Source organism: Suricata suricatta, chromosome 7, assembly GCF_006229205.1.
Source record: "Suricata suricatta isolate VVHF042 chromosome 7, meerkat_22Aug2017_6uvM2_HiC, whole genome shotgun sequence".
In the NCBI taxonomy this organism is placed as follows: Eukaryota; Metazoa; Chordata; class Mammalia; order Carnivora; family Herpestidae; genus Suricata; species Suricata suricatta.
In genome coordinates, this window is record NC_043706.1 from 91,609,407 (window position 1) to 91,636,378 (window position 26,972).

General features: G+C 35.0%; 1 protein-coding gene across 2 annotated transcripts in view; it reads right to left on the minus strand.

Annotated features, from left to right (window-relative positions):
* The window catches only part of ATG5 (autophagy related 5), a 130,629-nt gene that overhangs the window by 82,277 nt on the left and 21,380 nt on the right, over positions 1-26,972 (minus strand). For both annotated transcript variants that reach the window (XM_029945103.1, XM_029945104.1), the window contains 2 exons: positions 26,792-26,919; positions 18,482-18,560 (listed from right to left, as the gene is read on the minus strand). In XM_029945103.1, coding sequence (XP_029800963.1) covers positions 18,482-18,560; positions 26,792-26,919 — 207 coding nt within the window. The remainder of the gene's footprint in view (positions 1-18,481; positions 18,561-26,791; positions 26,920-26,972) is intronic.

Genomic DNA, 26,972 nt, shown 5'->3' on the forward strand with positions numbered 1-26,972 from the left:
AACAAAGCATCCAATTAAAAAATAGACATTTTTCCAAAGAAGACCTACATACGACAAACAGGCATATGATGCTCAACATCACTAATCATCAGAGAACCGCAAATCAAAACCACAATGAGATATCACCACACTCCTATTAGAATGGCTATTAACCAAAAGACAAGAAGTAACAAATGTTGATGAGGATGTTGAGAAAAAGAACCCTTTTGTACTGATAGTGGGAATATAAATCGGTGCAGACACTATTGAAAATACTATGGAGGCTATGGAGGTTTCTCAAAAACTTAAAAATGAAATCACTATCTCAGAATATATCTGCACTCTCATGGTCACTGCAGCATTATTTACAGTAACTAGGACATGGAAACAACATGACTGTCCAGTGGCAGATGAATGGATAAAGAAGATGTGGTATGTGTATACACACACACATATATACACACATAATGGAATATTATTCAGCCATTTAAAAAGAACAAGATCTCTGCATTTGTGACATGGGTGGACCCTGAGGCATTATCTAAGTGAAGTAAGTCGGAAAGAGAAAGACACCTGCCATAATGATCTTACTTATACATGGAATCTAAAACGGGGGAGAGGGGGACCTCACAGATACAGAGAATAAACTGGTAGTTGTCATAGTGGTTAAGGGTTACACAGAAAGAGTGAAGGGGATCAAAAGATAAAAACTTCCAGTTATGAAATAAGTAATAATTACATGGGGGTGTAATATACTGCTTGATAACTACAGTTAATAATACTGTGCTGTAAGGGTACCTGGGTGGCTCAGTTGGTTAAGCATCTAACTTTGGCTGAGGTCATGATCTCACAGTTTGTGAGTTCAAGCCCTGCTTTGGGGGGAGCTCAAGCCCCACTTCGAGCTCTGTGCTGACAGCATGGAGACTGTCTGGGATTCTCTCTCTTTGTTCCCTCATTGGAGTCTCTCTCTCCCTCTCTGCCCTTTGCTCACTCTCGCCTCCTCTCTCTCTCTCAAAACAAATACTGTACTGTATATTTGAAAGTTGCTGAGAGTAAATATTAAAAATTCTCATCACAAGAAAAAATTTATAACTATGTATGCTGACAGATGTTAACTAGTGATCTTTGTGCAACATATACAAATAGTGAATCATGTTGCACACTCAAAAGTAATATATGCTATATGTCAATTATACCTCAATTTTTAAAAAATACTGTAAGCTCTATTAAGGCAAGAGAGGAAAACAAAAATTCTCCATATGATCCCTAAAGAATCTAACACCCCCTTTAAAATGCAGCAGTTGGTAATATAGTGTTACGGACTCAATGTCTGTGTCCTAATGTTCTCATGCTGAAGCCCTAATCCTCAGTGTGGCTGTATTTGGAGATGTGCCCCTAAGGAATCAATTAAGGTTAAATGAAATCATATGGGTGGGACCCTGATCCAACAGGATTAGTGTCCTTCTAAAAAAGACGGCAGACAGCTCACTCTCTCTCCACACACAAGGAGGAAAGGCCATATAAGGACACCAAGAGAAAGCAATGGTCTACACACCAGGAAAACAACCCTCTCCAGCAACTGAATCCTGCTGGACTTTGATCTTGGATTTTCCAGCCTCCTGAACCATGTGTGAAAAAATAAATTTCTCTTTTTAAGCCACTCAGTCTGTGGTATTTTGTTATGGCAAAATAAGCAAACTAACACACATAGCAATATTATTTTATTTGACTGTTGAGTCACCTCTAATAACATGCTCTGCGTTCTGACAGGGAAAATACAAGGCCATAGTTTAAAGATTTATTTTTATAAAATCTTAACATTTCCTTCTAAGATCACTTTGGTGTGTATGCATGTGGGGATGGAAAGGGAGGGAATTTTTCAGATGTGTCTTTTAAAATAATAATTTTCAGGATGAGAGAAGACTATGCCATGAAAGTTAATGGAATCAATGCTAAAATCAGCACTAAAATTTGTTAAACTGCCTTGATTTTCTTAAATTTTTTGAGAGAGAGAGAGAGACAGAGCACAAGCAGGGGAGGGGCAGAGAGAGGAGACACAGAATCCAAAGCAGGCTCCAGGCTCTGAGCAGACAGCACTGAGCCTATGCAAAGCTCGAACTCATGAACTGTGAGATCATGATCTGAGCCCAAGGCAGACACTTAATGATCTAAACCACTCAGACACGATCCTAGAACAGCTTTAAAAAAAAATTTTTTTTAAGTTCATTTTTCAGAGACAGAGAGAGAAAGAGAAAGCACCTGCAAGCGAGTGCAGGGTAGGGGCAAAGAGAGGAGACACAGAATCGGAAGCTGGCTCCAGGCTCCAAGCTGTCAGCAAGGAGCACAACGCAGGGCTCGAACCCACAAACTGTGAGATCATGGACGCCCAACCGACTGAGCCACCAAGGCGCCCTGATTTTCTTAAATCTCCTAATTTTACCAAATCCAATCCACAAACTTACCTTCAACCAACCATCTCCTTCCCTCCTGGTACAATCTAAGGGTATCTACCATCCTGTTTGCTATATCCCATTTTTTAAAAATCTTTGAAACCCAATGCAATTACTGATTCCCCTCTCTTCCTGTAAACCATCTTGAACCATTTTCTGTCTAATCACTGTTTCCTAATCACTGACCAATGGTAGTCAGCTCTTATGATCTATGTACTCTGTCTGCTACCCTCACCACTCTTGCTAACTGCTCTCTTGAAGGTCAACAATGATGCCTTTCAGTCCTTGTTTTAAGCCTTCATCAAACACTTAGCATCTTTGGATACCCTCCTTGAGGCAGTTATCCTCAAGTCTGTGAAACCACACTTCTCATTTTTCTCTTCTCTCTCATTCTCATTTGCAAAAACCTATTTCAGTGCCCTTCCTTAAATGTTGGCATTTTTCTAGTTTCTAGCCTAGACCCCCATTGCTTTTTTCATTCCATACTCACCTTCATAAGCTTTCCTACTTCCACACCATGTATGGACTAGTAAGTCTTAACACCTGTCCCAGCCAAGATTCTTCTCATGACAAGGACGCATACACTCATTAATCTAGTAGATATGTCAGTAGGTGTAAGAGACTCCAACAAGTCTGAAAGTAAACAAATGTCCCCTTGACTCCTCCTCCCCACATCCCACATTCAGTCAAGTTCTACTGAGTCCACATCCTAAATAGATCTGAATCTATTCACTTTCAACATTCCCAGAGCTGCCTTCCTAGTAGAAACTAACAACTATCTGATATTCCTGGGAAGCCTTGCAGCTGAATCCCATGTCCAAAGATTTAACCCCTTTAATTCATTTTTCACATTTGGAGTCAGAATGATTTTCCTAAAATGCAAATCAGATCTTCTCACACAGCTGCTCTGCTCTACTTTCAGAAAAAATCAAACTTCTCCCAAAGCCTTCAAGGTTCTGAAAGACTTACATCTCTAACCTCTTCATCATAATCTCTTGCTCCCACTTCACATATTCCATTCTCTTTCTCTTCTCCCACATACACATTCTCTGCTCTGATGACCTTGATTATCTATCACCTACTCATTCTCTCAGCCATACTCTCTCATTTCTGTGCCTCTACACGAAATCTCTCCTCTGCCTAGAACACTCTTTCTCCTTGCCTATTACTTGACCACTTACACAACTACAAAAACATCCTCCTCCATCTTCAGGTTCAGTTTTTACATCACTTTCTCAAGGAAATTTCTTACAACCCAAATCTAGGTTAAGTCCACAAAGTTCATATACTTAACTCTATAATATCACTTACATTCTTCTGTCCCACTACTTTTAACCTCCACAAGGCAGAGACCATGACGGTTCTCACCTGTGCTTTATCAATAAACTTTTAAATCAAGTCAATGTTATTGATTCACACAGAGTGAAATGCAGAAATTTTAAGATATCAATAAACAGTTAAAACTTCCCTAATAAGATATACAATATTATCATCATCACACCAAAGAAGTTCTCTGGTGCCCTTTGCAATCAGTTCCCTCTCATTCTGACCCAGCTGATCTGATTTGTAACACAAGATCAGTTTTGCCTGTAATATAATCACATACAAACAGAATGTAGTTCATATATATAAAATGTATATAATGCATATAATGAATGTAGTTTACATACATAAAATGTAGTATTGTACAATCCAGCATCTTTTACTTAGCACAATGCTTATGAAATTCATCAGTTACTGCATGTAGTTAGTTCTTTTTTGCTGTGTAGCATACCAATGAATTGATAAACCAGTCTATTCATCCAAAAATCTTACATTAAGATTTTATCCAGACTGTTGCTATTATCAATAAAGCTGCTATGAACTTTAGTATACAGTCTTTTGTGAACATATTTTCATTTTTCTTGGGTATTTACCTTGAACCAGAAATGCTGCGTCACAGAATAAGTTTATGATTAACATTATTTAGAAACTGCCAAATTGTTTTCCAAGGTGCTAGTACAATTTTACACAACCAACAAAGTATGAGAGTTTTGGTTACTCCATGTCCTCAAACTTGGCACTGTCAGTCTTTTTAATTTTAGTCATTTAAAAAAATATATGGAATGCTTCACAACTTTGTGTGTCATCCTTATCTCCTCCTCTGTCTCATTCCAATTCCATATTATACACTGTCAAAGCAAGCACTCATTGTGGTTTTAATATGTACTTCCCTGATGACTAAAGGTGTTGAACATCTTTTCATATGCTAATTTGCTATTCATATATACACATATTATGCAAATATATATGAATAGTTTATATGTATATATACTCACATTTGTGTATATACAGTTTAAGTTTTTTGGATTGGTTCCAAAGACAATGATAAATAAGAGAACAACTTGAGCAATGTGAATTTCATATTTACTTCTGTAAATACTGTCCAACTGTCCATCAGAAATACTACTTGACTAAAGAAACTGCACCCAGCTAAACTGAACCACAAAATACACAAAACACACACACTTCAGCAATGCTCCCACATTCGATGTTATGGTTTTGTCTGATTTGAGACAACTTTCCTTCCACCACTTCACAATAACTGACAAGCTGCAAACTCTTCCAATGCTCATTTTTACAAGCGAACTTCCAGTCTTTTTCAATATAAAGTGCCATGTTTATTGTAGTATTTATGTACTTAACCATTTAGCATATGTAAAACTGTGCTTTCATTAGGTTCCTATCTTTTTTTTGTCACTTATAAAGTTTTCGGTTTTGTGCCCTTGATGAATTGTCCCCATAAGTCCTGTGATTTTTTAACAGGATATTGTTTTTTAGGAATACATTTTGCAGTAGAGTAAACCTGCCTGTAGAAGTGGTGGAAGTAGACACCCTTGTCTTTTTCCTGATCTTAGAGTGAAACATTCTGTAAGTCACCATTTAGCAGGATTTTAGCTATAGGCTTTTCATATTTACTCTGTGTCCATCAAAGAAATTCCCTTCTATTCCTAAATATGCTAAATGTTTTGAGGACAAATGGGTACTGAATTCTGTCAAAAGCTTTTTCAGTAAGATTGATATGACTGTATGATTTTTTCTACTTTTGTCTGTAAATGTGCTGAATTTTATGGATTAATTGATACTTGAAAGCTGAATCACCCTTGTATTTCTGGGACAATCTCAACATAGTCGTGGTGTACTGTCCTTTTCCTGTATTGCTAGATTTAATTTGTTAGCATTTTCTTGAAAGTTTTTGCATTTGTGTTCAGGAGGGATATTGGTCTGTATTTTTTTTTTTTTCTTTTACTATCCATTACACATTCTGGTATCAGTTACTCTGGCCTGTTAAACAAACTGGGAAATACTCTCTCCCCTTCTATTTTCTGGAAAAAAAAAAAAAAAACAATCCATTGGTACTATTTATTTCTTAAATATGTGATAGAATTCACCAACAAAACTTCATGAATTTTACTTTATTATAAAGTTTTTTTAACTACAAATCCAACTTCTACATACATTGAGGGGCTATTCATATCTGCTATTTATTGTGCCAGTTTCAGTAAATTGTATTTTCACTGAGTATGTCAGTTTATCAAATTTGTTGGCACAAAGTTGTCCATTATATTTCTCACTATCCTTTTATTTATTTTTTAAATTTACATCCAAGTGAGTTAGCATATAGTGCAACAATGATTTCAGGAGTAGATTCCTTAATGTCCCTTACCCACACAGCCCATCCCCCCTCCTACAACCCTTCCAGTAACCCTATTTGTTCTCCGTATTTAAGAGTCTCTTATGTTTTGTCCCCCTCCGTTTGTATATTATTTTTGCTCCCCTTCATTTTCATCTGTTTTGTATCTTAAAGTCCTCATATGAGTGAAGTCATATGCTATTTGTCTTTCTCTGGCTAATTTCACTGAGCATAGTACCTTCTAGCTTCATCCACATAGTTGGAAATAGCAAGATTTCATTCTTTTTGATTGCCAAGTAATACTCCATTGTACATATATATACATACCACATCTTCTTTATGCATTCATCCATCGATGGACATTTGGGCTCTTTCCATACTTTCTCTATTGTTGATAGGCTCACTATCCTTTTAATGGCTATAGGATCTAGAGTAATATTCCATTATTCATTTCTGTTATCAGTATAAATTATGTTTTCCTACTACAGAAAGTTTATAAATCCCTCTAAGCATGGTTTTATATGAAGCTCACAGACTTAGTACTCACAAATGTGTTTCCATTATCATTTAGTTTGAAATACTTTTAAATTTCCCTTGTGATTTCTTCTGGAATCACAAATTCCACGTACACAGAATCACAGAATACCATTTCTGGTATTCTTCATTCCCATCTATAGCTTCTTTCAGTGCTTTAAGATGTCACTGCATTTTATTTTCATTTCTCAGAAGACACCATTCATCATTCACCATTGCTTACTGTTCTCTTTCATGTCATGTTTCTTTTTTTTTTTTTTGTAGCAGCTTTCAAGATTTTCTATAAATTATTGGCTTTTAGTACTTTGATCAGGATATCCCTAGGAATGCTTTTCTACATATTTACTTGCTTAGGATTTTCTGAGCCTCTTCCAATACATGGACTGTTTTCTCTCCCAAATACAAAAATATCGCTAACCATTATTTCTTTTTATAAATTGAGATAGAATTCAGATATTTGCCTAAAATTCACCATTTTAAAAAGTACATTTCAGTAGTTTTTAGTATATTCACAAAGTTGTACAACAATCACTACTACCAAATTACATGACTCCAGAAAGAAACCTCACATTTATAAGCAGTCACACTAATTTACTTTCTGTCTCTATAGATTTTGCATATGCTGGACATTTCATATAAATGAATCCCAATGTGTATACAACATGCAGCCTTTTGTGTCTTCCTTCTTTCACTCAGGATGACATTTTAAAGTTTATCTATGCCACAGCATGTATCAATACTTCATTCCTTTCCATGATTAAATTATAATGTTGGCCCTTGAACAACGAGTGATTCTACACCCTCCTTGTGCAGTTAAAAATCTACACGTAATTTTTGACTGCCCTGAAATTTAACCACTAATAATCTGAATGGAAGCCTTGCCAATAACATAAATAGTCGATCACCTATTTTGTATATTTTTATACACTGTATTTTACAATAAAGCTAGAGAATAGAAAATAATAAGGTAAATACATTTACAATAGTATACTATATTTATCACAAAAACAAAACGAAACCCTGTATGTAAGTGGGCCCACGCAGCTCAAATTCATGTTGTTCAAGGGTCAACTATATTCTATTGTATGACTGCATTTTGATTATTCATTCATTAATTGATGAGCATTGGGTTGCTTCCATTTTTTGGCTATTATGATTAATGATGCTATGAACATCCATGTACAAATTCTTAGGTGGACATATGTTTCCAATTGGGGTATATAACTGGGGTATATAACTATGACTGGAATTGGTGGGTCTTATGCCAAGTCTATGTTTAATCATTTGAGGAACCACCACACTGTTCTCCAAAGCAGCCACATCATTTTACATGTCTAATACTAACATGTCACATATGAGAATACAAATGAATCCACACTCTAATACCTGTTATTATCCAACTTTTGAAATTATAATTATCTTAGTGGGTTGAAGGGTAACTCAATGGTGTCTTTCTTTGCCCTTCTTTAATAACTATTCTAAGCATCATTTCACGTGCTTGCTGGCCATTTATATATCTTCTTTGGAGAAATGTCTACTCAAATACTTTGCTGGGTTTTTTTGTTGTTTTTCACTTTGCTCATTTTTAATTGGGTTATATACCTTTTTATTATTGAATTCTAGGAGTTCTTTATATATTCTAGACACTATACCCTTCTTAGATAATATGACTTTGCAAATATTTTCTCTTACAGGTTATCTTTTTATTTCCTTTGAAGCACAAAGGTTTTCATTTTGATCAAATCCAATTTACCTGTTTTTCCCTCCTTTGGTTTCAGTGCTATACCTAAGAAATCACTGCCTAATCAAGTGTCACAAAATTAATTTTTTTTCTAAAAATTTTATAATTGTAGTCCTTACATTTAGGTCTCTGATCCATTCTGACTTACTTTTTTTTTTTTTTTAATAGAGTCACTTTCCTTCTCTCTCCAGTTTGCCAGCACAATCTGTTGAAAAATTATTCTTTCCCTCAATGAACTGGCTTGGTAACCATATAGAAAATCAACTGCCCACAAATGTATGTTTTAGTCTTGACTCTCACTTCTACTCCACCGATTTATGTCTGTCCTTAGGCCAATTCTATGGAGTTTAGGTTACTGTCGTTTTGTAATAAAGAAATGGGAGTCTAATAGGGGCACCTGGGTAGCTAAGTCAGTCAAACATCTGACTCTTGATCTGGGCTCAGGTCATAATCTCATGGTTGGAGAGGTTGAGCCACACATCAGGCTCTGTGGTCACAGCCTGGAGACTGGTTGGGATACTCCCCCTCTCTCTCTCTCTCTCTCTCTCTCTCTCTCTCTCTCTCTCTCTCTCTCTCTGCCTCTCACCTGCTTGCACAAATGTGTGCATACATGCTTGCTCTCTTTCTCAAAATAAATAAATAAACATTTTAAAAAAACAGTTAAGCGGAGCCCAGATGGCTCAGTTGGTTAAGCATCAGACTTTGGCTCAGGTCATGATCTCATGGTTCGTGAGTTCAAGCCCTGCATTGATCTTTGCTGTAAGCACAGAGCCTGCTTCAGATCCTCTGTCTCCCTCTCTCTCTGCCCCTCCTCTGCTCACATTCTGTCTCTCTCAAAAATAAACATTATAAAAAATATTTTTTTAATGGGATTCTAGTCATTATTTCTTAAAAACATTTTTCTGAATCCTTCCTTTCTTCCTCTCCTCCTAGGACTCTAAGTACATATATGTGAGACTGCTTGATATTATCCAAAAGGTCATCAGGACTCTCTGTCTCCCCCACTACCAGCTCTGATTTTCTTCTCTCAGTTCTTCATATTGGATAATTTCTATGGATCTGACTGTGAGTTCACAGAACCCTTCTTGTATCATCTCCAATTCACTGTTAAGCCCATTCAGTGAATTCTTCATGTCAGATATTGTTCTTTTCAGTTCTATAATTTTGTAATTTTATTTTAAGTCATTGAGTTAATAGTTGCTTTAATTCATTTTTCCTAATTCCAAATAAGTGTTATCTCAGGGTCAGTTTCTATCTATAGCATTTTCTCCCTTGATATAGTTCAAGTTTTCCTGTTTGCATATATAGTAATAATTGGTTGTATGCTGAATACTATAAATACGGTGTGAGTTTTCTAGATTATATTGTCTTTCTTGGTGAGTTCTGTTCTGCCTGGTGCCTCTTTCTATGATCCCAAGAAGACCCAATTTTAGGCTTAATTAGAGCAGATCCAAAGCAATCCTTACTCTTTAAATGGCTATGTTTTCTGTAAAAGGCTAGACAGTAAATGTATTAGACTGTGGGCCATACAGTGTCTATAGCAGTGCTCAACTTTGCTCTTGTAGCCCAAAAGTATGTAAATGAATTAGCACTGATGGCTGCATTTTCAAAAAATTTATTTAAAGTCACTATAATTTATATTCCACATAATTTTCAAGTTTCACAAAATACTAATCTTATGTAATCATTTTTTTTCATTTTTTCCAGCCACTAAAAAATATAAAAACCATTCTTAAACCATAAACCATATAAAACCAATCACTAGGCTACATTTAGCACAGACCATAATCTGCTAATCTTGCTCTGAGATATAATTATTACTCCTATAGAATTGTCTTTCTAGTCTAAGATAAATGTTGAGTTATGCTAACTAGGTATCTCTCTGGATGAGCTGGAATCCAATCTCTTCAGGTATAATGGGACCTGTCCCAATCTACCATGCATTTTCTACTTGGTCTTGAGGAATACTGCCTATGCATGTGTAGCCCAACTCTCAATAAAGGACTCTTGGGAAACTCACACTTATACTTTCACCTCTGATACCCTGCTTAGCAAATTCCAGATGCTTCAGTGGCCCAGAACTCCAACTGCTGCATCCTTAACTTGGCAGGACTTCCCTGCTCTACTTGAGTTTCACTTCCCATGACACAGTCAGGAAACTGCCCTAAAGCACAGAGATGGGCTAGATGTGGTGCTCACCTTGTTTGTTCTTTCTCTCTAATGTCCAGTGCCTGAAAAGTGCTCTACTTTATATATTTTGTCCAGTTTTATAGCTGTTAATAGCTAGAGGAAAAATCCAATCCAGTTACTCTGTCATAGCTGAAAAGCAGATGTTAACCTCAATAAATATTTGATGTATAACTTAATGACTGGATAAACTATATTTTATAAAGTTTTACATATACATGACCCTCCATGATCTCCACCTCCTTCACTCCTTTCTGTAGTCCCTTCCCCTAGACTGTAGGCAAGATTTTTATTTGCATTTAACCAAAAGAATATGGCAAAGGCTATGAAATCTTACTCTTAAAATTCAGTCATGCTATATAAAACTCCAATCTTGGGGTGCCTGGGTGGCTCAGTTGATTGAGCATCCGACTCTGGCTCAGGTTATGATCTCATGGTCCATGAGTCTAAGCCCCACGTTGGGCTCTGTGCTCACAGCTCAGAGGCTGGAGCCTGCTTTGGATCTGCTTTGGATCCCTCTCTCTCTGCCTCTCCCCTATATGTTCTGTCTCTCTGACTCTCGTTTGCTCTCTCAAAAATAAACATTAAAAAAAAATTTTAACTCCACACTTGCTGAAAGGCTAGCTTTAGAGACTTCCTGTTGACTCAATGAAGTAAGCTGCCATACCAGGGAAGTCCACATGGTAAGGAGCTTCAAGCAGCCTTTAGGTGCTCAGTGCAGCCTCTAACACAAGAAAGAGCTCTCTGTCCTACAATCACAAGGAAATGAAATCTGCCAGCAACAAGAGTGAGCCTGGAAGAAGATTCTTAGCCTCTCAAGAAGAATGTAGTTCAACGAACACCATGAGTACAGTGAGACCCTAAGAAGAAGATCCCCAGAAACTGTGAGATAACAAATTAGTATTGTTTTAAACAGCTACATTTATGGTGATCTATTACACAGCAACAAGTAACTAATATAATACACTATTGACAGATACTACAAAACCACCACCAGTATTCAGAGCCGGCAAGTACGTGCAGCAGAAGCATGAGAGTGCCTGGGGCGTGCACGTCAGAACACGGAGGGCTACCGCAGACCCATGTCTTCAACACCCAGTGAAGAAGCACAGATACGCTAAATTACCTCAGGGAGACACAGGGGCTGTGGTCTAGCAAGAAAGGATCTGGCCATCAGAAAAAGGGTGTAGGCAGTCATACAAATATATTTACAGAACAGTCAGAACCCATGGTAATGAGTTTTAGGCACTGTAGGAAAGGTAGAGAATACCTGGATCCAAAAATCTGATTCTGTCTAGTCACAATCATTCAGCAGTGTCTTGCACAGAAGCACTTATCTTAACATAGACCCTCTTTTACCTGGCAAATGTGAGCCATTACTCCTAATAACCACTGCCAAAATTCAAAATTAAAACTTGTGCTCTTACCAAAACCAAATTATTTCAATTTTGCACCATTCTATCAGGACAGAAAGAAAGAAAAACACTAAGTTATTGTTGATTTTGTTTACTCCCAACACTCTTACTTAGGATATGCAATAGAACTGGACATTTTAAAGAGCCCACTATCTTCACTTGATGTTACTATACTTTTGAATCACACTACAAATTTCTCTTTCTAAAAATTTCACACATTGTAAGCAACTTTTTAATTACATTGCAGCTTACAAATAGTATGCCTAAAGGAATAATGAAAATTTCAGAGGAAACAAACCATCGAGAAAGAAAAATAAAGCAAAGGTAGCAAAATGTTAGCAACTGGCAAATCCAGTTAAAAACATCGTGGATGTTCACTGGACAACTCTCAATTTTTCCAACACACATTTAAATTTTTTTAAATAAAAAAAGTAAAGAGAAATAATTTTCTCAAAAAGCTAATGAAGTTTAGGGATCAAAAATGTCCTTAAAGCTAATTAGAAAAGCCTGAAGAAGTTACCATTTTCACTCCTTTTGTTAAATGGAGAAAGAATGCAAAGTAAATATCCAGATCTACGTTTTAAAGCAGTTAACATTTTACAATTATGTAATTAATACTTCTTTCTCAGAATTCCAAAAATAATATAAAAATTTCTAAAAACATTAGTTTTCTGAATCATCCTTACAAACTTTTGGTTCTTTACACAATATTAACATTCAGATCTGCATTGTTTTCCAAATTCTTGCTGTTCAACATGTGGTCTGCTGGACCAACAGGATTGTGTTACCTGTGAATTTGTTAGAAATACAGAACCTCAACAGCCAAATGTGGAAGCAGCCCAAGTGTCCATATCAATAGATGAATGAATAAATAAGTGATATGTGCACACACACCCTATGTACAGGCGCGCGCACACACACGTATATACAATGGGATATTATTCAGCCATAAAAAACAATGGTATCTTGCCAATGTCAACAACATGGATAGAACTACAGAGTATAATGCTAAGTGAAATAAGTCAGCCAGAGAAAGAGATATATCATACGAATTCACTCATAGGTGGAATTTAAGTAACAAAACAAACAAAGAAAAGAAGGAGAAAGGAAGGGAGAGAGGGAAGGAGGGAGGGAGGGAGGGAGGGAGAGGGAGAGAGGGAAGGAGGGAGAGAGGGAGAGAGAGAGAGAGAGAGAGAGAAACCAATGAACAGATTTAACCATAGAGAATAAACAGATGGTTACCAGAGGGGAGATGGGCGAGGGGATGGGGGAAATAGGGGATTAAAGAGTACACTTATCATGATGAGAAAGATAAATAAAAATGTACATATTCATAGCTTCAATATCATTGATGACTCATAGTCTTTACAGTAAGGCAAGGATTATTAACTTCATCTATTTGTAGTGATGGCAGGACCACTAAGATTAGGATAACAGCTGGTAGAATAGTTCAAGCTGTTTCTACTTCTTGTATGTCTACTGTACTTATTATGTGAATAAGCTTAGCTGTTAGCATCAATGAAATAAAGTAAATCACTAAGAAGCTAATCAGGAGAACAATTATTAATGTATGATGATGAAGTGTAAAAGTTGTACTCTAGGTAATGTTATATCTTGGAAACTTAGCCAGAATGGACTGGTCATCAAGATATGAAGTGTCTGGGGGGTGCCTGGATGGCTCAGTCCATTAAGTGTCTGACTCTTGATTTCAGCTCAGGTCATGATCTCACAGAGATCAAGCCCCAGATCGGGCCACACTGACAGAGGGCGCACATTGACAGTGTGGCATCTGCTTGGGAATCCCTCTCTCTCTTTCCCTCTCTATGCCCCTCCCCCCTGCACACTTTATCTCAAATAAACTTAAAAAAATAAATTAAAAAAGATAGAAACTCTTTGAACCAGTAATTTCACTTTGACAAAATTATATATTTTCACTAATACCTCACTCATTGAGAAAGACATAGGAGTTATGATGTTGACCTGACACCAGTTGGAGCAGGTTTGATTCATTCTCTTCTTTTTTTACATTTATGTAAGAAGATTCTTCAAATGTATGATATGGGGGGAGCATCCATGTAGTCATGTGAGGTAAGTAGTTATTAATTCTACCAGTGATACAAATTCCTCTCAAATTAAGAAAATTATTACTGGGGTGCCTGGGTGGCTCAGCTGGTTAAGAGGCTGACTTCAGCTCAGGTTATGATCTCACGGTTCATGGGTTCGAGCCCTGCATTAGGCTCTGTGCTGACAGATTTTCTGATTTTGTGCCTCCCTCTCTCTGACCCTCCCCCACTCACACTCTGTGTGTGTGTCTCTCTCTCAAAAATAAATAAACATTAAATAAAATTTTTAATTAAAAAAAGAAAATTCTTACTATCACTGCTGTTAATAAAATGAATGAACCTATGGATGAGGTAGTATTTCATACTATAGATGCACCTGGATAATCGGAGGGAGCTGTTGGCCTTCTTGGAAAGTCAAGAAAGTGTGGTGGGAAGAAAGTTATATTAACAACTACAAATACAGTTGTGAAATAAATTTTTGCTCAGGTTGAGTTAAATGTACAGCCTGAAAATAATGGGAGTTAGTGAACAAATCATCCTTTAATGGCAAATAATGCTTCTATTGATAAGATGTCATGAAATTATGCTACTACATAATATGTATCATAAAGAACAGGGCCCAAGGATCAATTAGCTAGACTCAAGTCCTGCGAGGCCTCCTACTATAAATAAGAAAATAAGACATAAGGCTCATAGTACGGCTGGTGATCATTTAATATTTCCTCCATGAAGAGCTGTTTGTCAATTAAATACTTTTACAGGAATGGCAATCATTATGGTAGCTGATATAAAATATACTCATGTGTCAAAATATATGCCGACTGTGAAGTTATGATGAACTCATGCAATAAAATCTAAAATTCCAATGGAAAAAAATAAAAATAAATTTAAAAATTAAAAAACAGAACCTCTGCCCTCAGCCCAAACCTACAGAATCAGAATCAGAATCAAAATCCGCACAAGACACAGGGAATCTGTATGCACATTAAAGTTTGAAGAGCACTGCTCTAGACATTAAAACTCATTTACTGTGAACATTATATATCTATTCAAATGACAAGCACCCAAGGCAGTTTTTAAAAAGAAGAGAAAATACCTGAAAGCTTTTAAAAAGAATCCCCCCCCCCCCAAGAAATTCAGTCTGAACTACGAAATGATCCAGTGCATGTGTGTGGTTAGCCAGACAGGGTCTCCTAGAGAGTTTATTATTGCATAAAACCTAATCAAAAACAGTATCTTTGAAAGCAACTGCGAAAGAAATAAATTGCAAGCTGCCTGGTTTAAATATAGACATTATTTGGCATACTCAATGCAATATACGAGATAAAATACATTCACATCAACTGATGAAGTTATTATTTGATAAATTCAATCTGTTGATAAACTATTACCTAGAAACTAAAAACAAAACAAAACCCTCACTGTAAAAACACTGCTTTTCTACCTGCAAGTGTAATGCTTACTCAATTTCACTGTAATCAATCAAAAGCCCTAAAGTAATACAACAGAAATGGGCCACATCAATCAGTATAAGCCATCAATTAAACACTCAAGGACAACTTTTGAGGAAAGTTAAGTTTTATAACTCAAAATAAAGGGAGCTTAATTTACAAAAAGAAATCTGGGCAATAATTTTCTTCTAATACAGGCCAGGGGCAGAAAGTGTATGGAGGGCAACTATGAGAAACACATTGGTAGTTTGAACAAATTTAAAATATCCTCCATAATTTCCTTATTAGTTCTAAGATTCTGCTTTTGTTTTAATTTTTCTAATAAATTTCCTATCAGGGAAGAAAATGTGTGACCTATTAAAGACATCAAAGAGCAATCCATTAAAAAATACCAAGAATATACCATTACATGTAATACAAAAACCATTTTTTTTGTGTGAAAAATAACTATTTTCCAGAACAAGAACAATAAAATCTTAGGGAGAATACTGGCACTGTTTTACAGTTTTACAAATATCTTTAATGTGTGGCTTAGTAGAAAACAGATGAATTATCTTATTTGCATCTATATTCAACATTCTACAATATCATTTTAGCTAATTTATATAAACATAAAGACTTATAAAAATATGTAGATAGAAAAAGGAGTAGCATTTTAATAGCCTTTCAGATTTATGGAGGTTTTTTGATACTACACCAAATTTAGTAAGTGCAGTTTATTATAACATTAATGTGGAATCTGAAAACATATCAATAAACATTTTGATCTGTGACATTAAAAATCCCTAATTCTGACCTTGCATTTTGAATAGATCTTTTTCACAATCATTATTTTGTAACATCATGCACTGATCATTTGGGAAATATTTGTTTACTGAATTAATGTAGATCTCCAAATGCTGATATATTTCTTACATAAAATTTCTTAAAAATCAGATTTGTTAAAATGACCATCAGAAAATTGTTTTAAGAATAATAAAGTTGTCAAGCTCATGGTAGCAGATATGTTTTCCAAAATTCCAATTTTCACTTAGAAGTTCATATGTTATCACCTGCAACAAATATTGTCAGTTGCTGTCCTTGCGATGAGAGATTCACTTCATTTATTTTAAGACGCTGCCTGACAAATACCCAGGTCTGAAAAACCACACTCTATCCGTCACTCTTTCAAATTAAAAAATGGTATTTCATGAAAAAAGTGACTTGGTCAGCTTGCCCTCAAACAAGGGCACAAGTGCTTTTCCTTAAGACAACCATCATTTTTGACATACAGCAGAAGTACACTCTCCATTTCATCACAAAGCAGATTGAAAAGGCAGGTAGTCAATAATAATCAAAAATTTGTACTGCTTCATCCAGAACAGTCTTAAGTGAAACTGCTATTCTTCCTACGACGAGTGTGTGGCAGTGAGGAATAACCCCTCGCACAGTGTGGGGCATGCAGCACAGTTTTGCCCACCATCTCTTTTGCAGGCAAGTACAAATGTAAACACAGGAGAAAGGGCAAACAGCATCTTATTATTGTTACAGAAATAGATTTGACCTCATGGATCTTTTCAATGAGCGCGGGTACCCCTATGGGTCCACAGACTGCTTTGAGAACCATTACACTGAAACAATCAATAACAATTTGAAGCCTTTCCTAACATTATTACAATCCACTGATTCATTCAATCAGTAATTACAGAGGGTTTGGTAGGTAGTGCCAGCTAGGTACTGTAAAGTGTCTGAATGTTTCGAATGTCTTGGGCCTTTCAGTCACGTATCCCAAGTTTGTAGAATAGTGCTTGGCTGGCACACAGCAGGTTTCTAAGATTTACTGATTGATTGATTAAGTAAATAAATAAATGTGTAGTTGTGATAGATTTTAACCTAGATTTCAAAGTCATAGAGTGCACCCTCTCACCCACGCAAGTAGTCTAATTATGGGAATTATTTTTCAACATAATGGGAAAGACTAGCATGTTAGGCAATATGATACCTCTACCCTCATTATGCTTGGAGTCATTTTATCTTCCAGCCATTCTAAACTTAAAATATTAGATATACAGGCAGTCTTTGCTTTGCATGGTACCATAGTAACTGAAAGTCACATATTTCAGAACCATATTCTCATTCTGTATGCTCTTGTGGTAATAAAATCTGTGGTAACATAGTACTGTGCAAAGCACCTTAGTGCAAATGATAGGGAAATAAATGCTAATGACGCACACATTCAACTTTAGCGAAATGAAAAGGAAAGCATCTTAGGAAGAATGGGTGAGCAGCCTTTAGGCAGTGACTCTGAATGAATGCCCCTTGCAGGAAAGCAAATTAGATACTTAAAATGACTTTTCAAACTCTTAACATACCTCCCTCCCACCCTCTGAGAATCACTGCCTAATGATCAACTAATAGAGGTATTTCAATCCTTCAATAGTTATTTGTGAATTGCTTGGGGAGCAGGGCCAAAAAATCAAGGTAGTTAAGGGGAACAACAGATCAGGTTATAAAATATTGGGACAAAGTTAAGTAACAATAAATCTGGACTGGTCTTAAAAACTACAGGAATTAAAATTTCTCAAAACACATTCAGATCATGTCTTTGGACTTCTGTATCCTCACCCTTCTCACAATTCAATCAAAATAGTATTAGAGTTACTCAACGGTGTTAAGCCCCGTATCCCTCCTCACTCCCATGCCTGCATCTGAAGTCAGGATTTTGTTCTTCCTATTTGAGATTTTGTTAATGAATATAAATATTCCAAAATATTTAAATTTTAAACAGTGTATTCAGTTCCAACAAATAGGCATTTATACATTTAATGCTTACATGGATCTGCCAAGAGTTAGGAATAAATCAAAACCTATATGGATGAACACTAGTGGCAGCTCAGGCATTAAAAAGTTGTCATGGGAGAAGCAATAAACGACTTCACTTAAAAAAAAAAATTCTACTTGTAAGACGACTTACAAGTGGGATAAATGGGAAATGCTATTTAACTATACCTTAAAATGCACTGTGATGTTCCAAGGAAGAGCTGAACTTGATGCAAGAAGATCAAATAACAAACCAATTGGATAATGCCTAAAAATGAAAGAGTACATTTTAAGAAAGAATATTTTAAAGCTATAACTACCACTCCAAAATAAACTTCAGCGCATATTGTAACATCAAATATCAGGGGGCTTTAACCACAAATCACAGGAAGATAACATTTCACACAGTTACCCGCCTAAGCTAATATGGTATTGTTGCCAGGTACTAGATCTTCTAACCATTTCATTCCCCAGTGAAGCCTCAACATACGTAATGGGATTGTGCTAAAGGATCCTTTATCAGCCATGACCACTGTTAAGTCACAGGAGTGCAGTACCTGATTATCATCCCAGTGTTCATACTGGACAACCAGTTTTTTAAAGCTTATTTAAATTTATTTTTTTTTAAACAAATTGAAATTTTAGAAAATTTTAAGAACTAAGAAGAGCATCTAAGAAAGCATACAATTATCCATTTTTGGTTATTACTATAGTATTCAAATTACCAGTCTTCTATTTATGCATACACATCTAAATATAGATTAGGCTTACACTTTACATTACACTATAGCCTGCTTTTTTCACTGAATATTTTTCTGCAACCTCAAAAAGTTTTTTAAAAGTACCCCTCTGGGGCACCTGGGTGGCTCAGTCAGTTAAGCAGCTGACTTTGGTCAGGTCATGATCTCACAGCTTGAAAGCTCATGAGTTCGAGCCCCATGTAGGGCTCTGTGCTAATAGCTTAGAGCCTGGAGCCTCTTTCCGATTCTGTATGTGTGTGTCTCTCTCTCTCTCTCTCTGCCTCTCCCCTGCTCGTGTTCTGTCTCTGTATCTGTCTCTCTCAAAACTAAACACTTAAAAAAATTTTTTAACAAAAAAAAAATTCTGGACTTCCTAAATAAGAGAAAATTTCCTAATATAACCATTACTCACAGTGAAGCAAATTATTTAGCAATAAATAAAAGGTTAATAATTCAAAACTAATAGATTTCAACAAATAAATCTTCATTTTAAAATCATTCTTTTAAAGAATCTAAGGTTGCTTACATAATAGAAGTAAATAATACTCTCAAAAAAGCCAAAAAGAAGAGTAGTCGATGTCCTGTACAGTTCTGTTCTTTTATGTAAGTGAGCTATTCCTAGATTTAAAAACTGAAAAATTTGAAAATACATCTAATTCCTCTCAATATGGGTGACTCAATACATTACCTAACCAAGACTGAAATATTAACTAATTATGTTTGCTTACATCTACATAACATAATTTTAGAAAAGTCATCAATTACAGTAAGAGATCATATATATTCATTTAGAAATAATTTAGGATGAATGCCCTGCTAGTAAAATAAAACAGTGAATAGTTTTAGTCACATATGTGTTGTATGTCTTAATAATACCCTCAAACCTCTCTTTTTGAAAGTTAGCATCTAACACAAATCTTTCATAACCAAAAATGAATACTGAAGGAAATTCTGGATTACCTAAATAACAGAATGTTTCCTTCAGAAACATTTCAGAAACCAGAAAAAAAAAAAACCAACAACCCTGGCCTGCCAAAAATTAAAATAAAAATAATAATTTAAAAAAAATATTGCTTTATAGAAAAGTTATAGATTCTATCCAATTCTCATCCTTCTCTCTGCACTTCTTAAATTGTACAAGCTCTGTATAATGCCTTGTATTTTTACAAAACAGACCTCTGTTAGTTCTCTTCTAGGAATTCTATTTCATCATTTTAGGAATTACTATTCATCAATTATTCCCAACTATGCTTAAAAAGAAGACTAAAATAATAGCAATTTGGAAGAATAATGGCATGCCTAGAAGGATGATGCAATAAATGCATCCTTCCATTTTCTTACTGTTTCACCTAAAATATCATATTTCAAGAAAGTATAAAGTAAGGATCCAGACCCCCTCTGCTTTTAGGTAGCATTAACACAGCTGAAAATTTAAAAAGGTCTCATTTTCCATGTATAGTGGGAAAGAGGAAAAACTGACAAGGAAAGATGTTATGCAATTATTAGTTAAGTCAGAAGATTTTTACAGAGCCAGCAGTACTTTAGACTTTAGACTGTAAAAACTGATCATTTAAGTGAAATCGCAGATTATGAGTCATTACATGATATTCTAGGTGAATTTTACGGAATTCAAAAACTAATGAATGAAAGATTTATATACATATATACATATGTATAATTCAACTTAGTTAACATATGATGTAGTGCTGGTTTTAGGAGTAGAATTTAGTGATTCATCACTTACATATGACACTCATCTCAACAAGTGCCCCCTTAATGCCCATCCCCCATTTAGCCCAGCCCCAGACCCACCTCCTCTCCAGCAACCCTCAGTTTACTCTCTGTATTTGAGTCTCTTCCAGTTTGCCTCTTTCTCTGTTTTTATCTTATTTTTCCTTTCTTTCCCCTACATTCTCTGTTTTTGAACAATATATTTCTAAAGACATGGCACTCTTACCCACTTGGTCATTCAACAGCAAGAATTCCATTACGCAATATTTTATGACAAGAATCTATACCATTTTGCTTAAAAGATATGATAGTATTTTTTCATCTTGTATGCCATTTGTACACTACGATTTATGATAGTAAGCAGGTAAGAGCTAAAGGCAGATTTGTACCAAAGATGACGGGAAGGAATTACATGAGGTAGAAATGAAAAAGTACTGATCATTCTAATTTTGTTTACTAACGTAAACAAAAATTTTACAACATAATCATGGTCGGTCAAAGGTTTTAAAAACTTTAAGCACTGCTGTTAAAGTACCAAAAGAGCCAGAAGTCACAATAAGCCAGAACCTCATAGAGGTCTATTTGCATGACAACAAATGAGTAGTTAGTTGCATTCAGAAGACACTGTCCATTTCCGGTATCTGTACCTTCAAAACCAGGAAAATATGGAGTGAAAATCTGAATTTGCTGAATTTAAATGCTAATTCTTAAAATTTCTAATAAAGTTGTCATTCACTATTCCTTTATTCTTCTCTAAGTTATTAATAAAATGTATGTAAAGTCTTAATATAAATGCATTCTAAATATAATAGCTAATAACTACCCTGTAATACTCTTTAAAAATAAAACTGTACCAAAAAAACTATTTACTTCCTTCTACTGTCAAGTCAACTTATATGCTGCTCAAAGCAGATGTTTATCTCAGAATGATTTTGATGCCAGGATACTAACTCCAAACAAATATACTATCTGAGTTAACTGGTTTCAAGACTGCTTACTTCTGATAAGTTTATTAATATGCAAGAAAATCTGTAACAGAGAACAGAACTGGCAAAAATTAAAGTACTGAATTTCTCTTACACTATAATCTGATTTACATCAAAGGTTTCTAAAGTACTAATTTGAACAACTCCTCTAAACAGATATTCTACATAGTTTTGTCAGGAGGCTCCTAACCCACAACATAGAAACCACATAAGCCATAACTATAAGTAAATCACAATGTAGCCATTTATCTGTTATGTTGCTACTCCTACCAATCTAACCTGTTTGACAGAAAAGGAAGTGGTGAGGATATGAACCTGGAATATATATACCAGAAGAGAGCCCAACTAGTAAAGGTTCCATCTACTGCTCCATAAAAACTGACTGCACCAGAAGTTAGTGTTAGGTCTATTTTTCACATTTTATTCATTTTCTTTCTCTTCCTTAAATTGCTCCAGTCTTTTCTAAACTCAATTTCTCAAAATGAGTAATATTTTATTATTCTTTGCATAAGCTGTTTCTTCTTTACCCTTTCATTACTGCTGAAGTACATACACATATACTGGCCACGTGTATAGCAATAACGGATATGTTCCTAAGTCAGCCAAAGGTGCTCACAGCAGACTAAATATCTGCAGTCAGATAAGAAAGCAGTATTCTAACATCGGCAATGAAAGAAAGGTTACCCATAGACTAGAAAAATGTCATCCTACTCCATTTCACTAAAATAAATGCATCCTCTTCATAAGTCTGTTATAGTGATTCACTGGAAACAGGATTACATTTCATTGAATAAAAAGGGCACAACTCAAATGTATACCAAAGTAATTTAGTGATTACAATAAATACTGCCCTGCTTTATCTATGGAACAAACAACTGTTGACTAGCACCATGTTTCACAGCTTTCTAAACATTCTCATACATGAAAAATTAAAAAAATAACCAAGGGATTATTAAATATCTAAAATGCTAAGTAAACCACATTTCAAAATTCAAGTTTACAGAATAATTTATAAAATTTTAGAAATTCACAACTTAAGAAAAATGACTACCCATAACAGAGAAAAGCCTACACGGTGTTTATGATTAAGATGTTATTTTGTTAAGATTTACTTCTGAAACCACACAGATATATATTAAATTCTGGGTCATTCTGTCATGTCTATGTTTAAGATCAAAATCTATATTTGTCACTTTTTTTTTTTATAAATTCAAAAGATAGATTCCAACTTCTTACTTTCAATAATCAATCCTGAAAATAAGTCAGTTTACATAAGATAATAATAATAATAATAAAAAAGAAAACTTTTTCTAAAATTTATCCTGAAGGTCTAAGATCTAACCAATATTAGGGTATACAAAGTATTCTTTTGAAGAACTAGGAATTGTTCTCTTAAAATAAATCTAATATAAAAGTAACAAATACAATCTTTGAACAATTGATTTAGGGTAAAAAGAAACTTCATCTTTTAAAATGCAATGTTAGAGCACCCTCTGCTGACTAATCAATTTATATCACTCTAAAATAAAAAATCCTTACATTTGAGTTAGATCAGCACTTTCCACCTGCCACGTAATTTTTAAAACAAAGGATTGCAGAGGATAAAACACTAATCAAATAAGGATCCCTCGGATTCTACCAATCAATAATATACTAAGTATTCACTATGTGTATACCACTGCTCTTAAATATCTTTCTATTCTAATACAGACAAATACATAAGCAATGCAGAGAGAACACACAGAATTGAAGAAAACAACAACTAGCAAATAGAATATCAGCAAGTGTGGTGGTGAAAAGAGCCTTGAACTAAGAACTCAAAATCTGGTCCTACTCACTCATTTGAGCAAGTTATTTTATTTATTGGAGCCTCATTTTGTCAATAAAAAGAAAGAGATTCATTCATGCATTGAACAAACATTTACTTAGCACCTCTTATGTACTGCTGCTGAAGGTACAAAGTCCATACACAAGTTATCTCATGCAGATATTTAAACAATCATTGCAATAAATATGAATAGGATATCTAGACTAAGAAAGAATATCAATTTTATGCTCTTCCTTCTTTTATGAATTATTTTAGTGTTTGATTTTTTTCTCACTTGAATTTATTTAAAACTCCAAAGAATCAGGTATAAGAAAGATGTTATCATCCTACTCAAATATATGTTCTTCTACTTTAAGACAATTGCATGGTCTCAAAAGTCCAAGTCTTACGAAACTTCAGTGGTAGCTGCTTCCCTAATGATTATCCAATCATCTGAAGCCCACTGCTTAATTGCTAGATAGATATTGATAGCCTATGACTCCTTTAACACGAAGAGAACTCCTTTAACATAGAAGAAAATCGCTATAGTTGGAAGCAAAAAGAGAAAAGATCAAGACTTAGCCCAGAGGTCCTAGATTATATTCATGTCTCCGGAAGCTATTCCTTCCTCAAATACACGGAGTACCTAACAATATGGTGGTCAGTCCCTCTTATCCATAGGAGGTACATTCTGAGACTGCCCCAGCAGGTGCCTGAAACCACAAGTAGTACCAAATTCCACACATACTAAATCTGTTCCTATACGTAGCTATGATAAAGTTTCATTTATAAATTAGGCACAGTAAGGGTTTAACAGCAATAACTTAGAACAATTACATTAAGTATAATAAAAGTTATGTGAATGTGGTCTTTCGAAATACCTTACTGTACTGTACTCACCATTTTTCTTGTGATGCTGTGAGATGATAAAATGCCTACGTGATGAGATGAAGTAAGGTGAATGACATACACGTTATGGCACGGTGTTAGGCTACTACTGACAACTTTCTGACAATATGTCAGAGGAGGATCACCTGCTTCCAGACAGCACCTGACTGAGGGCAAATGAAACTACGGAAGCAAAACCGCAGGATAAAGGGAGACTACTGCACTAAAGGAAGAGTTGTATCAAAAGCCATTAAATGCAATGAGCTTACAGAAAGACATAGGACTATGAGAGTGACACCATGCATTATAAAAAGGCAACACCCCCAAACCTAAAATGAACATATGTGACCACAGTTACTTTCATGTAAGCTCTTTAAAAGGAAAACTAATTTTAATTTTACTCTTTAATATAAGACTTTCAGAAGGGATAAATACTGACAAAGTAAGGACATGATATATTTAAGCCAAAATCATCAGTTCATAGTAACAGCGAGAAATGGTCCAAACATTACTTACTGGTACAGAATACAAATGTACGGAATATGAATCCTATCAAATACAAAAATAACCACCATACAGCATAGATTAAAAAGCAGCTGAAGGGTAATGACTAAGCAATCATTTACTTATAAAAGTTAAATTAAGGTTTCCCATCATTTCCAGAGTTCCTCAACTGGGGGTGGTTTTGTACCCCTCCGCCCTGGGACATTTGGCAACATTTTTTATAATCATGACTAGTATTCTGCACTGATAGGCAGAGGTCAAGGCTGCTGCTAAAAATCCTGCAATGTATAGGATAGCTCTCCCACAACAAAAAATTATCTAGGTCAAAATGTCAACAGAGCTGTTGTTGAGAAGCCCTACTTTACAATGATAAAATTGAAAAGGCTAGTATCATTTACATGGATTCTTACAATAATGTGTATGTAACTAATACACATGAAGTAATAATAACTTCAATATCCAACTATAATACAGAGAGAACTGCCAAAATATAGATATATCCTACTGCTACTCACCCATAATCTTTCCCCCTCCTTCTTTTCCCTCTACTCTCCTGATCCTTGTTCCTCTTATACTTCTTTTAAGCCACCTTCCCATTCCAAAACCTCTAATTTTTCTGAGAAATAAAAAGAAACAGAAAACATTGACTTATCTATGCTGCCTTGAGGTCTAGGACTAGTCAAGAGTCATAATGAGTCTGATATATGACTATGAAGCTCATCAGTATGGTTTTTGCTAAAAAATGAATGCTATAAAGAACTTTGTCATCCTTTCCCAGAACTGCCTCAAAAAGTTGGAGATGTGACCCCATAACCCAATACAAAATCCCCTTGTATGTTTCTAAATCATCATGAAAAAACTACTCACTCGTGAGGATTTATCAACACAAGATAAGTTCCAAAAGTTCACTCCTTATTTCTAAGTAATGCTAGTATTTAAGTCAACTGCACTTATTAAACATCTACTAGCTCCCTTTTTTTAAGTCTCTTTTAAAACTCTTCATTTTAATACTCCCAGATTTAGAATCCAAGTCCACTTTTAACCTATTTATATTTTTCATATTTCCTTTAAATCTTGACTCAGTTTATATGAGTTGAAAATTCAACTACATTCATATGGCAGCATTTCAATACCTATATCCCCACATACCTTGAACCATTTTTTATATCCTCCTCTCTGTAGTTTCTCCAGTTTCATTAAATATTTTTGGAAGCACAATTTACAAAATTCTCTACAGTAACAGAGGAAGTACAAAATACATCATCTGTATATGGATAAGCCCAGATTTAGGATTTATTTTCAATATGTTTCATCAGAATGATATAATATCAAAATTATTTTTCACATAAAAAGGAAATCAATATATTTTAAATACTAAACCAAGGCTAGATAAAATGTGCATATCAGCACAGTGATCAACTAAATGTGGCAATCAGTTGGAAAGATGCCATTTTAGGTAATCATGTGCATATAAAGATCTATTATAAAAACTTTGAAGACAGAACCAAAATTGAATAGTGTCACAGAGTGACTTATTCATAGGGGAGTCTTAAATGTATCTGAAAAATATTAAAAAAAAAAACAACCCATAACCAAATACACTATTATTATGCTACAGAAAAATCTATTGTTGAAAATATATACAAATGTGTCCAGTATCCCATGAATCCAATAGAAGGCAAAAATATTTTCAATAAAATATTTGAATAAAATGAACTGTATTAAATGAGCTAGACTAGTGATTTATTTCTTTATATCACCTTTTCAAAATTGCTAGAGGGCACTATACCTTCTTAAAGCTAGCATATATTCAATGCTTAATAATGCAGAAAAATTCACTCACCATTTCAGTGGTGTGCCTTCATATTCAAACCATATCTCACTAATGTCTTCTTGTCTCATAACCTTCTGAAAGTGCTTTTTCACTTTGTCAGTTACCAACGTCAAATAACTTACTCTTGGCAAAAGCAACTGAAATGAAAATTTGTAAAACCGTATTTATTTACTATTTTTTTTAATATATA